This window comes from Mus caroli, chromosome 16 (genome assembly GCF_900094665.2).
Source record: "Mus caroli chromosome 16, CAROLI_EIJ_v1.1, whole genome shotgun sequence".
In the NCBI taxonomy this organism is placed as follows: Eukaryota; Metazoa; Chordata; class Mammalia; order Rodentia; family Muridae; genus Mus; species Mus caroli.
The window spans coordinates 40,654,840-40,670,387 of NC_034585.1; the positions used below are offsets into that span (position 1 = coordinate 40,654,840).

The 15,548-nt window shown below is 44.5% G+C and overlaps 1 protein-coding gene across 1 annotated transcript in view; it reads left to right on the forward strand.

Moving 5' to 3' along the window:
• Drd3 (dopamine receptor D3) overlaps positions 1–15,548 on the forward strand; it is a 58,778-nt gene that overhangs the window by 28,850 nt on the left and 14,380 nt on the right. The window contains exon 4 of the mRNA XM_021185330.2: positions 14,963–15,105. Coding sequence (XP_021040989.2) covers positions 14,963–15,105 — 143 coding nt within the window. The remainder of the gene's footprint in view (positions 1–14,962; positions 15,106–15,548) is intronic.

A 15,548-nucleotide genomic window follows, 5' to 3' on the forward strand; every position in this document is an offset into this window, starting at 1 on the left:
TCCTTTCTTCCTTTCTTCCTTTCTTCCTTTCTTCCTTTCTTCCTTTCTTCCTTTCTTCCTTTCTTCCTTTCTTCCTTTCTTCCTTCCTTCCTTCCTTCCTTCCTTCCTTCCTTCCTTTCTTTCTTCCTTTCTTCCTTTCTTCCTTTCTTCCTTTCTTCCTTTCTTTCTTTCCCAATTTTTGTTTATTCTTAGAAAATTACACACACACACACACACATCTTGGTCTTATCTACCGCTCACTCCCCACCTCCAGTTCCACCCAGGACATGTCAATTACATCTCCTTCCCAGCTTTCTGCTATCCTTTTATAATTATTTTACCCCACGAAGTCCAGTTAGTGCTACCCATATGCTGGTGGGCATGAAGTTATCCAATGGGGCATGGAGAACCTACCAAAGGCCACATCCCTAAAGAACCATAATTTTCCCTCTCTCAACTACTAGTAAGAATGGACGCTCGGGAGGCCCTTCTCCCTCCATGCTGAAAGGTACAGTATACCTGTCTTAATCGTACACAGATCTTGTGGGATAACTGATGTGCCCATGTTCCTGTGTGCAACAGCCATACTGGGTCCAGCGGAAAGCATTTCCCAGCATTCCCCACTCCTCCAGCTCTTATGTTCTTTCTGCCTTTTCTTTACCAATGTTCTCTGAGCCTTGGGGAGGGGAAGGGGGTCAGATATAGATGTTCCACCTACATCTCAGTGCTCAGGGTCATTAATTTTGAGCACTTTACATCGTAGTGTGTCTCCAAATTAACCACACCCACTACAATAAGAAGCTTTTCTGACCAAGATTGAAAGCAGCACAAATCTACAGACACAATCATACATCTTTAGGTAGGCACATTGACAGCACAACCCCTTAGAAAAGCAACATTAAGCCAGGTGTGGTAGCACATGCACTCAGAGGCAGAAGCAAGCAGATCTCTGTGAATTTGAGGCCATCCTGGCCAACATAGTGAGTTCTAGGACAGCCAAAGCGACAGAGTGAGACCCTGTCTCAAAAACTATAAAACAAATAAATGAATAAAAAGAAAAGAAAAGCAACATTAACGGGGCCTCCCTAGTGCCTAGGAGTACCCCAGTCTTGAGTTTTGTTGATGTTTCCAGTCCCAGGCATCAGTTTCCTCCTGTGAACCAGGAAGGTTCAGAGAAGTCAGTTTCCCATAAACACTATTGCACCAGTGAGCACATCTTATGTGGCCTGTCATTGTAGCACTCAGGGTCTTTCACTGGCTAAGGCCATTGATGTCTCTTTACCCCAGCAACCTACACAGCATCTTCCAGCAATGTGCAAGCTAGCTAGCAGGGAGGGTCTCCTGATCAGTTCAAAACACATTTCTCTACATCCTGCAACCAAAGTGTAGGGTATCTTAGCAATAGGGACTTACTATACAGTTATAGCAGGCAACTAAGGCCAATGGCAAAAGTCAGTATTGTTTGGGGGGTCCTCTAGGGCCTTTCTGACCTAACTCATAAGGAGGTAACCTGTGCCTAGTGATGAGGTCTTTCCATGTCTTCTGGGAGCATTAGTCATTAACGTGGGTTGCCTCTCTTTTCTCAAAACCCCACTTCTCACCCCATCCCTGCTTAACCCTTTAACCCTTTAGCTCCCAGTACTCTCCCCCTGTTCTTTCATATCATATATGTTCTTCCATCACCTACTAAGATTTTTTTTTTTGCTTCGATTACAAGATTGTAGGTTCCCAAGTGCTTCCTTCATGTGCACTTCATTTTGTTTAAGGCTTCACATGGCACGGCCACCTTTTTAATCTCCTCTCTTTCTGTGTTTACTTATGTCCTTCTAAACTGCTATACAGTCCATCACAACGACTACAGTTCCCATGAAAGCATTCTGCACTCCACCGTGTTATTCAGATACCCCGAGTCCTCATGCTACCTCGTTGTCACTCTGTGAGCTCCAGCCTGCCTTTTCTCACACGGCCCAGTGCAGTGCCCACTACAGCAGCAACACCAAACTTCCTTCCGTGAACCTAGAATAAGAACCAAAGAATTGAAATGAGATACTGAAACCAAACCACTGCATCAGATGTTTTCTTACTTACAGCACTTGATAAGCCATTTAACTGGGAAGGAAAAGTAAAGAATGTGCCTACAGCATTCGAATATAGAATGTGGGGGCTGGAGAGAGAGCTCAGTGGCTAAGAACACTGGCTGCTCTTCCAGTGGTTCAGAGTTCAATTCCCAGCAACTACATAATGGCTCACAACCATCTATAATGGGATCTGATGCCTTCTTCTGGTGTATCTGAAGAGAGCAACAGTGTACTCACATACATTAAAAAAATAATCTTTAAAAAAATAAAATACAGAATATTCATTCATAATTCTGTAAATATACCAAAAAACATTTAATTGTACAATTTAGGTGGATTAATTATGTACTATGTGAATTCTTTTTCCATAGAACTATTAGAAAATAAAATGATAGGAGTTTCATGATACTTTTAGCTATTGATACAAATGTTAGATTTGCCTTGTTATTATCTTTACCAGCCCAGCCTGAACACTTATACTGGGCTGTGTCCATATCCCCTCAGGTTCTCCCTGCCATGCCTATTACACAGCTTGAATCAAGAGTACTAAGCTGAACATAACGGTTCCTGGCTAAGGTTAGCCAATGCTCCTCCCACAAATCGGCATCTTCATGGGCATGAGAGGGAGTTAGCTTCAAGGTGAGACAAGATGTAATCTGGTTGAAGTCTCACCAGCTCAGAGTCAAGAATTTTGGCACAACGTCTCCATGAAGACTGCCTAATGACTCAGTTGGTGTGTCTATTATTATAATAAAATACCGTGACCAAAGCAGCTTGGGGAGAAAGGAGTTTATGTCATCATATACTTGCAGGTAACAGTTCATCACTGAGGGAAGTCAGAGCAGGAACCCAAACAGAGAAGGGTTCTGGAGACAGGAACTGAAGCCGAGCCATGGAGGACCCCACTACTGGTTCATTACCCCCTGGGAGGCTCACCCTGCATTCTTTTTATCAGAGCATTTTTGCTTATTAAATTTCTCTAATTTTATTTATTTGTGTGTGTGTGTATGAGAGGAGAGAGAGAGAGAGAGAGAGAGGTTGACTTCAGTGGAGATCAGTGAACAACTCTGAGACTTGGTTGTCTCCATCCTCCATGTGTGTCTTGAGGAATGAACTCAGGTCACCAGGCTTGGCAGCACACACCTCTTTACCAATGTGCCATCTTACTGCCATTCTTTTTTAAAAAACAGATTTTGATTTATTGATCGATTTTATTTGTATGGATGTTTTGACTGCATGCTTGTGTGTGCCATAACCTCGAAAACCAGAACAGGGAATCAGATCTCTCAGAACTGGAGTTATAGACAGTTGGGAACTACTGTCGGTGCTGGGAATTGAACCCAGGTCCTCTAGAGAAGAATGGTCAAAGCTTCTAATCACTAAGCAACCTCACCAGGGTTCTCACAGCACCCAGGATCACCAGCCCAGGGTGGCACCACCCACGATGTGCTAGATCCTCTTACATCAGTCACTGCGTGTGTAAGACACTGTGTGTGTAAGACAACAACCTCACAGATTTGTTCACAGGCCAATCTCATGAAAGCATTTTCTTGATTAAGATTCTCTCTTCCCAGATATGTCTAAGTTTGTGTCAAGTTGACAAAAACTATCCAGCACACCTACATAGAGATAATAATATTCCTTTCTAATTGTGGCTATTTCAAATAATGCTAAAGTACTAATAAACTGTGCTTGAAACCAAAGCACATAAGACCTTAGAGATTAACCTTATTCCCTCCCAGGTGTAAATCTGTAACTTACTGAGAGTCTATAAAATAAGTCTGTTTGCAGTCAAGATACATTTCTTACCCTCATGACTTATTATTATAAGAATCCCTTTGACCCTTCTAACCTGCTGTAATAGTTACTTCTCGTGTTGCCATGGCAAAATACCCAACAAAAACAACTACTTAAGAAAGGGTTTGTTTTGGTTCACAATCTGAGATTGCAGCCTTTCACATAGAAGGCACTACTACAGCAGGAGGATGAGGTGACCAGTCACATTGCTCACACAGTTTAGGAAATAAAGAGATGAATGCTGGCTCTCTGTTGATTTCCTCTTGTTTCCCCTTTTTATTCAGTCCAGTACCCCACTAATGGGGATGCTGCCGCCCACATTCAAAGTAAGCCTTCCCTCTTTCGATAAACCTCTCTAGAAATACCACTGCAGACATGCCCAAGGGTGTGTGTCCTAAGTGATCCTTAAATCATCTGAGTTGACAATGAGTATCCTAATACAGTGTTTTATTAATTCTTTCAGAGTTCCTTACAATATATTTGATCATATTCATTCCTACTATTCTACCTACCTCCTCACCCCTTTTCAACTTCATATCCTTTCTTTTTAATAACCCTATGAGTCTAGTTTGTGTTGCCAATATACTTATGGGTATGGGGCCATGCACTGGCATGTTGCCAACCTACCAAGGGCGATACCCGCTCAGTTAGGAGTGGGTGCTCATGAGTCCCTCCCTTGCATGCTAGAATGTGGACTAGGCTTGAGCTTGTGCAGGTCTTGTGCAGATAACCATCTCTGCTGTGGTTTCATGAGTGTAAAATCCTCATATGTAGAAGACAATGTTTCACTCCAGTCCTCTCTGACCTCTGGCACTTTTCATCTTTCTGCACACTCTTCTGTAATGATACCTGAGCCTTGGTGCTGAAAGGATACAGATGTCCCATTTGCCATCTGTGCTGACTTATTCTCTGACCCTTGACCCATTGTGAGTTTCTGAATTAACTGTACCCATTGCACAAAGAAACTTCTCTGGTGAGGTGTAAAGGCTGCACTAATCTATGAGTGTAAAGGTATGAATTTAGAGGGACCTTTGATACTGTATCTACTTAACAGAATAACAGTAGTAGCTTTACCCCTAGGGCCTGTGAGCTCCCCATCCATTGGTCAGATTTATAGCACCAGGCATTCATTTTCTCCTGAGGAGCAGGCCTTAAATCTAATTAGAAAGCACTGGTTACCCCCATTACATAGATACCACTATTGCATCCATGAGCATGTCCTGCAACACCAGTCATCATTGTACTTTACAAGATCCACAGCTAGGTAAGAATGTTGATGACTTCCCAGCTCCACTCTCAGCAGCCAACATAGCATCTTTCTGCATTCTATAAGGAAGCCAGTAAAACAAAAGTTTCCTGGTCAGTACCAACTCAATTTCCCCATGTTCTGTGACCAAAAGTACATAGTGTCTTCAGCAATAGAGTCTTATCATCAAGTTTTGGTGGTCAACCAGGAAAAGAGGACAATAGTCTGAATTGTTGGACAGAACATGCAGAATTGGGTCATAAAACTCATGTCCCCTGTGTGTTGTGAGGCAAGACGCCAACAACCCTNTGCCCTCAGCCACCTGTGTACAATTGTAGCTGATCATCTGGGACTCACTGGAGGCTGATTAGATTGTTTCTGTCCTGAGGCCATTTTATTATAATGTTCGGTTGTGAATTTCAGGGCACCTTTGACCAACAACTCAAAAGAGATACCCCACACTTAAGACTTCTAAGATAAAAATTATTCTCTATGTAGGGTAACTCAGTCAAACCTTTTATCTGTGTGTGTGTATGTATATGCAAATACACACACACGTGTGTATATAAATATATACACATATATATGAGAAACTATGTTCTCATATGGCCTTTTGTATTAATCAAGGTTCTCTAGAGTAACAGAACTTATAGAATAAATATTAAAATGAATAAAGGAGATTTAGTTCTGGTCCAGCTCATCCAACAATGACTGGCTATGAACAGAAAGTCCAAGAATCTAGAAGTTGCTTAGTCCATGAGGTTGGATGTCTTACCTGCTCTTTCAGTAGATGCTGGAATTCCAAAGAAGTAGGGTCTAACTACTAGGTGAAGGAGTGGACTTGCTAGCAAGGTGAGAGCAAACAGGCAAAGAACAAAAGCTTCCTTCTTCCACACATAGGCTTCTAGTAGAAGATGTAGCCCAGATGAATGGTGTGTCTTCCCACCTCAAGATCCAGATTAGAAGTTGATCTCCCTACTCTACACTAAGCAAAAATCCTTCATAGGCATGCCCTTCATTTTTGGATTTTAGTTCATTCCAGGCATAGTCAAGTTGACAAGCAAGAATAGCCATCCCTCTTTTCAAGCATCCTTAGTGTTAGTGATCCCTCTTCACATCCCCCTTCCTCCCTATCCTCTCTTCCTCTCTCCCTACTTAAACCTCTCTCACCCATTATTCCATTTTTCTCCTTCCTCCCACCTATGATGCTAGCTGTGGTGATGCATGCTCACTAAGAGGCAGATGGAGCCTGAGTTTGAAGTTAGCCTGGGTGATGACTATTAACCACATCCATGGCTTTCTATCATCAGCCTGTATTCTCTAGTGTAGCCCCAAAACCTCTCTATGACCTCACTTACTGAAAAGGGGAGGGGGCGTTTTTAAAACTTTTAAATAATATAACATCAATCGCATAAAAGACACTTAAATGTGAGTCTTGAGAAGTCCACTCTCGCGCCTTGGGTGTATACTGCGCTTTTCCTAAATCTCTCTTTCCCCTAATGTCTAATCGGTTAAATCGTAAATCGGTTACTACCTTTTTCCCTATAAACTCTTACTCTGCTTCCTTCAGACTCAGACTGAAATTCTTTTCCGCAGTGAAGTCCAGAAGCCAGGCCGCACCAGGAGGAGGTCTCTGAGACCTCCCCAGATGGCGGCAGGCTACAGGGTACAGGGTAGAGCTGAGCCACCTCCAACCACTGAGAAAATGAAGAAGAGTAAGCAGAGTTCTAGAGAGACACTGGAACCGACCCTCCCTCCTTCCCCAGTCCCCACCCCTCCTCTCTACCCCAATGAAAGTATATGTTCAACACACACACACACACACACACTGATGACTGAGGCCTAGGGAACAGAACGCAGCTAATGTTTCATTTGACAGAGTTGGTCACATAAGGGTGTCTTTTTGCAATTTGACTCTAATTTGCAGAAGGACACTAATTTTGCTGGCCACAAACGTTACCTTTCACCACTTAAAACCCAACCAGTAAGAACAAACTTTGAGTTGTCTTCTGTCTCCTATAGGAAAACCCCCCAGAATGCATAGCGCTCCTGATAACCTAAAAGCTGAAGGAAGAGCTGTGCCTACAATCTCAATAGGGCAGGGGCTTACATTTCATAATGGACTGTCCTCAGCAAACCTCAAAACAGAGCTCCCCACCCCCCATCCTAGGAAAAAAAACAGGCCTCAGAAAAGCTGTCTCCATTCTCCTTCCCAGCAGTGTGCAATACACAGCATTAAAATCTGTTCATGTGATGCCAGATAGCTGGTCAATTCATTAGAAATGCAGTCATTCACACAGACCTTTGGTCTTCACACAATGCCAGTCATCAGCCTGACAAACTTGACCAAATGGATTCTGTACTTTTTTGGTCATGAAGCCCTGGTCCATAATAGCAGGGTAGTAAGAGATAGGGAAAAAAAAAGGAAAGAAAAGGAAAGAAAAGAAAAGAAAAGAAAAGAAAAGAAAAGAAAAAGAAAAGAAAGAAAGGAAATGATAAACAGGATTTTGAAAGCAAGTAATAAATACTATTGTCATTAGATTCTTAAGCTTGGCTCTGGATGCTTGGATTAAAGCCTCCTTTTTCCTTTTTAAAAATCAGAGTGGGAGTTCTCTGTTCACAAGCCCCCACCCCACCGCTCCGGCATCTTCCCAGCAGGTCAATCCCCTCCCACCGCATCCTGGGTCAGGGCTGACTCAAGGAGGCCGCTGAGAACGTGTCAGGGAAGGAGGACATGACCAAAGCGCTGAAAATTAGAGTCCTCCGAGAGGAGCCCCGGAATAATGCAACCAAATTCATTCACCAGAGAGATCTTTAAGTGGCTCTCAAATGGCACCCATCACACAAGCAAGCCTCCGCGCCTTTGCAGAGAGCACAATAGGTACCAGATGAGTCACAGGCACCTTGGATTTTTAGTTTGCATCTAAATAAGCACTTTATATTTGCAAAGGGCTTTCCAGTCATTTGCAAAAAGCTTTCTCCTTCAACAACTCCACCAGGGGAGTCCACAGAACTAAAGATTTATTGAGCCCCCTGTCTGACCAAATAAAAGGTGGTGAAAAGCTGCCTTCAGAGCTCTGGGCTCATTAAACCCAGGCAGGGAGTTAGAGTCAGGCCCTCCCACTCAGACCCGGCTCGTCTTTCCCCCCCGCAGTCACAGCGAGAACCCCCCGCTTGAGGTAAATGATAGCTTCAGCTGGACAGTCATGATATTAAGACCTTAATGAGCAATCGGTCATGTCGACCGAGAATCAGAGGGCGCCCCATGTGTGCTGAAGGTCCCTCGTGACAAGTCCCAAACTAGACCCTGATCTTCCAGAGATTTAGAGTCCCCCATTCTTGACAAAAGTTAGGGAAGGTCACCTGTGAAGGTCACGCCTGCAGCGCACCACTAGAAGTATAATTTCCTGTTATCCTAATTTGTGTGGATGCACAGGCAACAAAAACAAAAATAGCTATCATTTATAACAGTCCAGCAAAGTAGGTACATTGTCCCATTACACGTGCACATGTCTGTGTGCGAATGCATATGTACACACACACACACACACACACACACACACACACACACACACACACACGTGGGGTGACTAGAATCACAAAGCTATTAGGTAATAGATGAATGGAACCAAAAGTCACTGCCATCTTTTTATTTCCCCAGGGCTGGGGATGGAACCTACCACTTAGAATGTGCTAACCTTGCATTCTTCCATAGAGAGAGCTCCAGGGTTAAGTTAGCTCAAGCCACCACCAAGTCTGTGATCCCCCTGCCTCCACCTTCACCCCCTGAATGCTGACCTTATAGGCATGTGCCACCAAGCCAGCTTGTGCAGCCAATATCTCCTACAATAAACTGCCCTGGAGCCTCACCCTGGGGCCCCTAGCTGTGAAGTCACACTGCCAAGTTCAGTATCTAAGCCTATGCCTGTTTAACAGAGACATCAACAACTACCCCAGCCCTTCAACAGTGGCTCACACAAGAAAGTGCTCAACACTTGTCTGATAAATAAATTTAATGTGCACTGCCTGACAACCAGGAGGGGAAAAAAAATCACAATAAAACCTAAAACCACACAGAACAATCATGGATCTCTTAGGCTAGCCCAATAATGATGGCAATACAGTAAGAACTGCCTTTTGGATTTTAAATAGTATTAAAAACAAACAAACAAACAAAAATCATCACAAATGTAATCTTATTCAATAGCTGTGAACAGTCCTGTTAGACAGAAAATTTGAGTCAGAAAACTCCAGCCGCGGGCCTCACTGTCAAGGTAGCTGCAAAGCTGGATTTCAGCCCCAGGGCTTTACCAGAGCGAGCTTTGACTGCACTCGGGTCGGCTGAGTATTCCACAGGAGAGAGGGCCGAAAGAGCTAGATGCTGCAACACAAAGAAGGGAGTGGGACTGGGAACACCTCCAAGGGAGGTGGCCCTAGCCAGGGTTCCTTCTCCAGCCAAGCCACGCCAAGCCAAGCCTGACCCAGCGCTCTGGCCTCCGCGGTTGGCCTTCAGCAAATCGCTCAGAGAGGAAACCAGAGGCTAAACAAGGCTAAACAGGGTGAGAATGCGGGGTCCTCGCAGGGCTCCAGGAACGAAGTGGGGAGGTTTTCTGGCTCTGCCTCCCCACAGAGCCTGGAGAGCCCCCAGGTGAGTCGTGAACTTCTCACCCCGGCAGAGCTGGCGACGTTCTTGCTGCATTTTGGTGCCCTCCAATGGTGGATTTTGGAACAGCCTCGAGGTCTTAGCCACCCACCTATGACATGCTGGAGGGGGCCTCATTTATTCTAACGGCTTAATCATTTAAGAAGAAGAAAGGGGAAAAAAACATACTGTGACAATAAAAGACTGTAGTCTTGTCTCTCATCTCTTACCCCAAGTGAGCAAGAAGGTTTGACAGAAATTCTCCCTAATGCAGACTCTCTCAGACTTGTCTAATAAGATACATTAGATGTTAAAAATACACGTCTCTAGGTTTTACTTTAGAAGTACCTCATGGAAACCACTAGGGGAATAACTTGGGGACGTTCATTTTAACAGTACACCCCCACACTCTCCAACTCCCACCCCCACGTTCCCCACACCCTAACACACTGGCAATTAGCAGAGTCAAGCTACTTGGGGAAGTTCAGTTCTGAGCATTCACACTGGTCTCCCAAGTACAAACAAGTGGGGTACCAACAAACCCGTGTTTCCCTGCAGGGCTAAGACAGCTACATGTGCCTTGGACAGGGAATTGGGTCCTTGTCAAAAGCACTGGTCCTAGAGATGGGAGACCTGGCTCTGCAAGGACCACTCCAGTCTGAAACTTTAGGTCCATCCTGCCTTCCCTGAAGTTCTGGCTCCTCTCACAAATAGAGCTACGTTCAGTATAGTCTCTTGCTCATTAAAGTGATGGAGCCTCCAAAGAGCTGATGAGCATTAAAGCGTGTTTAAGACAGCATGCCATTCCCACTAGTGTGCTAGAACCATGCTGGTGAGAGCAATATTCCAGGAATGTTTCAAGTTGGTAATCAAGCCTTTGGTGGTGGCTTGACATGAGCAGTGGTGGGAGTATTTGCATAACAAAAATTGATGCATGTTACAAATTGGGGCTTAGTGTGTGTGTGTGTGTGTGTGTGTGTGTGAGAGAGAGAGAGAGAGAGAGAGAGAGAGAGAGAGAGAGAGAGAGAGAGAGAGAGAGAGAGAGAGAGAGAGAGAGAGAGAGAGAGAAGAAAAGAAAGAGAGGAAAAGAGAGAGAATTGTTAGCTGTTTGTTAGCACATCACTGAATATTTAGCATGTCTGGATTCTTTTACCCGTTAATTTTTTTTGCCCACACATTTTGGTGTGTGATGTTTTTGTTTATTTTCAGTTTTTATAATAACATTTTATATATAAAAAAGCAAGTATGAAAAACAAGGAGGACTTTGCCTACAGCAAGCCCAAGCCAAAGAACATGGTCGCCATCTTCCCACTCTCCAGACTTCAGCTAGCTGAGGCAGTTTCTTCATGACAGCAGCAGGATTTAAGTCTCAGCCCCTCCTCCAAAGGCTCCTGGGGTCACCATGAAGTGACCCTAGTGACCACATTTGGTTTGGAGCCCTAGCAGAAAAGAAGTCCTCAAACTGATAGGCCTGGAGGACTACCAGGTGGGGGTGTGCTGTGTAACTGCTCCAGGAGAAAAGAATAGGGCTACCATGGACCCCCTTGGAATCCATGGGGACTCTTAACAGACTTTACTAACTCAAGAACCCCATTTCTCCCTCTTCAGAAGGAAGCCACTCACTCTCATCTCAAGACTCACAGCAGTCTTTACACTGTTCTGTCAGGAACACAGGTGTTAATTCTTGGAAAGCAGCTACACAAGAGGCACAGGTGGAACAAGGGGACACACAGGGACAAACAGGGGACATCGCTCAACCCCTGCTCACTCAGCATGCATCTTGCTTTCCCTCAGCCCAAGCTTTGAGGAAAAAAGGCAGAGTACAAGGCAGAGTAAGGAGGCTCCTGCCCTAAATCTGGCATCCTGCCTCCCCAGAAACCAAAAAGACAAAAATTGTCGCTCTATATTTAGACCCATATCTAAATCCCCCAGAGCCTGGCTCAAGGATTAGACCATTCTCTCATGGCTACTGAGACAGGCGATAGCTGCCTACTTGCTTAGCACATGGACCTCTAGGGAATACTGAGCTATAAGATGCTTTGAGCTTTCTGGGAACCTAAACCAAGTGGCTAATCTCTCTCCATCGGTGAGACAAGCCCAATGATGGCTCACGATACTGACTCAGGATGTCAGTGCCATTGATCGGCACTGAAACATTGTAAGTTCAAAGACAAAAGTATCTGTATGAGAGATACTAGGGAGGCTATGATTGAACTCCCAGGGAGAAGGATGGATAGAGGGCTAGACAAAGACTGTAGGAAAATATCCACCAGCAAGGCCAGCTTGGCTGAAGCATGAGTGCATGCCAGGGATCAACAGAAGATCATGTTCACAAAGGAAGCTGAGCTCATGCTGAAGAAAATCAATTTTAGCCTGTGTGTAAAAGAGGAGCCAATGACAGTATATTTATTTTCTGCTGCGGTGGAACAAATTATCACAGGTTTAAAAATATAAACTACAACCACGTTAACCTCACAATCCCCGTAGGTCAGAACACCGCACAGTAGTCATGGTTTACAAGACAGAGCCCAAGGTGTGGGTTGTGTTGTGTTGTGTTCTTTATCTGAACCGTAGAACAGTCCTCCTTACAAACTCAGGTTGTCAGTACCATTGGGTGTCTTACAACTGTAACAGTGTGGTTCTTACTATCTTGTATGATGTCTTCCAGGCTTCTACTGGCCTCTTGCTAGTCTGTGCTGAAGAATAAACAAGGGTAGTTTGATGTTCAAGGCAGGATAGCTCTCATACGTTGAAGCTCTTTGAATTGCAGAACAACTCAGTCCCTTTTAAGGTTCACCTGATAAGGTCAGGCTCTCACAGAACAATTTCCCTTCTGATGAATCCAGAGTCCAGGGATAGTAATCTCGCCGCGGAGGGATGTTACATTATACACACAGATCTCTCTGGTATACAATGGGAAGGGATTATACCCAGAAGAATTCTGGAGTTCTTTCTGTGTTGGAGTTTTTTAGCTATGGAAGTAAGGAAGACATCATGAAATCAGTGTAAACAACCTGGTGGCAAAAGATCACCTAGGGGCTGGTGAGATGGCTCAGTGGGTAAGGGCATTGATTGCTCTTCCGAAGGTCCTGAGTTCAAATCCCAGCAACCACATGGTGGCTCACAACCACCCATAATGAGATCTGACGCCATCTTCTGGTGCGTCTGAAGTCAGCTACAGTGAACTTATGTATAATAATAAATAAATCTTAAAAAGGAAAAAGACCACCTAGATAACCTAGGAAGGCTTGGGCTAAGTGGAGAAAGGATGACAATGGATCATTATAACCTCTATTGCTTTTCTGCCTAGAACAGCTGAGTCCCTCTGATACTACACACTGGTCCCCATTTCCCCAATTGACCTTTTCAGTCCTCCATCACATCACCCAATGTACTTCCTTCGTGGTGTTTTCCATTTTATCTTGACATGTTTGCTTGCATTTTTCTCTTTCATCTCCTCTCTGAACTCTAAGGCCGATGAGTCAGTGTCACTTTCTCTGGTCTCTATCCATCCAGAAATGGCCTGCATAGAGCAGATCAGATGCTATATATAAAGTACAGCAGGGGCTGGATAAACCCTGATTCAAAAGTGAAATGAGGAAGTAAACAAGTGGTGTGGAAAGGTCAAAGGGCAATCAGAAGGTCTGGGAGTTATGTCTGGACTTCTTGAAGAGGGTGAAGAATAGAGCTAGGTGAAAGGGCATGGAGAGCCAGGGTCTGGTTCAAGCATCATGAGTTTGTCCACAGAAGTCTGACAAGCAGTGGAAATGTATGTGTGAAAAGTAACTGAAGAAAATACACTAGCCAATGAAACTAAGGGGTAGACTTTGTGTGGGGTGGTCGGTCTTGATCATCAGTTTGATTGGATTGGGAGCTACCTGTGAGATTAGTAATGCCTCCCTGGGTATGTCTGTGTGTGCATTCTGAGACCATTAGATCTCAAGGCACCTGGCCTGGTCAGTGATGGACAATTGGAAGGTGACAGAACTGGGAAGGTAGAGCCTACCCGGAGGAAGTAAGTCATCAGGGAAATGCCTTTGAAGGCTATTGGCTGGCCCTGGCTCCTGAGCAACCTTCTCTTCCACACACTCTTACCACCATACTGTTCAGCCTCACTGAACTCCCAAAGTAGGGGAGCCACCCATTCCCTAATACTATAAGCCAAAAATAACCCTTTCTTCTTTTAAGTGATTTCTCTGAGATATTTGTCCCAGCCACAAAAATGACTAACATACCGACCATGCGCATGAAAAATGGATTCCAAAATAAGCTTCCATTTGGCTATTAGTTCTATTTTCCAAACCTCTCTGTTGGAATGCTTAGCACTCTGAGCAGAATGTATGTTCACATACAAGCAGGGAGTAAGCGTCTCACTTGGACACAGTACTGATGCTGTCTGGCAAACTCTGGAAGAATGCGAATGTACATGGACCCACACCCAAAGTTCTCAGAGCGTGTGGCCTGTGAGAAGGTGGGTTGTGGGACATGTTAGGGATCATGAGGAAGCTCACCCACAACTCACTGCTGCTCTCTGGTGACTATTCTTTCTCCCTTTCTCTGTGGATCCTCAAACGAGTTCATCTCTCTTAGCCTTTCTCTTATCTTACTCAAATATTTTTCCTGTCTCTGTCACTCTTCCTCTCTCTTAGTTTTTTGTTTTTGTTTTTGAGGCAGGGTTTCTCTGTATAGTCCTGGCTGTCCACTGTCTTGGAACTCACTTTGTAGACCAGGCTGGCCTCGAACTCAGAAATCCACCTGCCTCTGCCTCCCGAGTGCTGGGATTAAAGGCATGCGCCACCACGCCCGGCTTCCTCTCTCTTTGTATCTCACTGAGAGGTTTCTCCCTCTCTCTCTCTTCCTCCCTTCCATCCCTTCCCTCTCCCCTCTTCCTTCCTCTGCTCTTCGTAATCCTCTGAATCCTGAGCTGCGGGCTGGAATGTTGACTGTGTTGGCTTGGCCTTGTGCAGATACCCATGGCTGCAGAGGGTTCATGAATACCACGCCACGTCATTCATGTCCGGATGACAGCGTTCCACGGCTCTCCTCCCCACCATTCAGCCCTCACATCCTTTCGGCTCCTTCTTCTGTAATCACTTTTTCTAACGCTCTTCACCTAGGGAACTTTTCTCTTGTCGTGTGTTTCCGTGTGAGTCACCTTCTAGTAACCTCTTTCAACTACTGCTCCACTCCTGCGTCACACCTGCCCTTGCTCTTTCACAGGTACACAGCAGTGGTCATGCCAGTTCACTATCAGCATGGCACCGGGCAGAGCTCCTGTCGACGCGTGGCGCTCATGATTACGGCTGTGTGGGTGCTGGCCTTTGCTGTGTCCTGCCCTCTCCTCTTTGGTTTCAACACAACAGGTAAAATAACTATTGCTTTCACTTCCTGAACTCATAAACTTCACATCATACCCAGATGGCTGTGAGTGGTACCTACTCAAATATTTTCATCCCTATTAAGAAGAATCATCAAGGGGATATGTAGACTGCAAAGCTTTAGCCATCATTGGGTTTAAATTAAATAGAGAGGAAGACCTCACCAATTATTGTCATGAAAATAATATAGTTAAGTTCATGAAAAGTCTGTCATCCCTATTTTGAAAGAAATGCTATTGCATGCATTGGAAGAAATGTAATGGTTAAAACGCAAAACTATGTTAGTAATTCAAGCGGAGTTTGCTAATGAAAAGGAAAAATTCAGAACCAACATACAATGCAAAGTAATATATCATAAGGCCTGGGATAAGTTATTCCCCAATAAGAATTAGTCCTGACATTTGAGAACTAGTTCTGAAATACATATT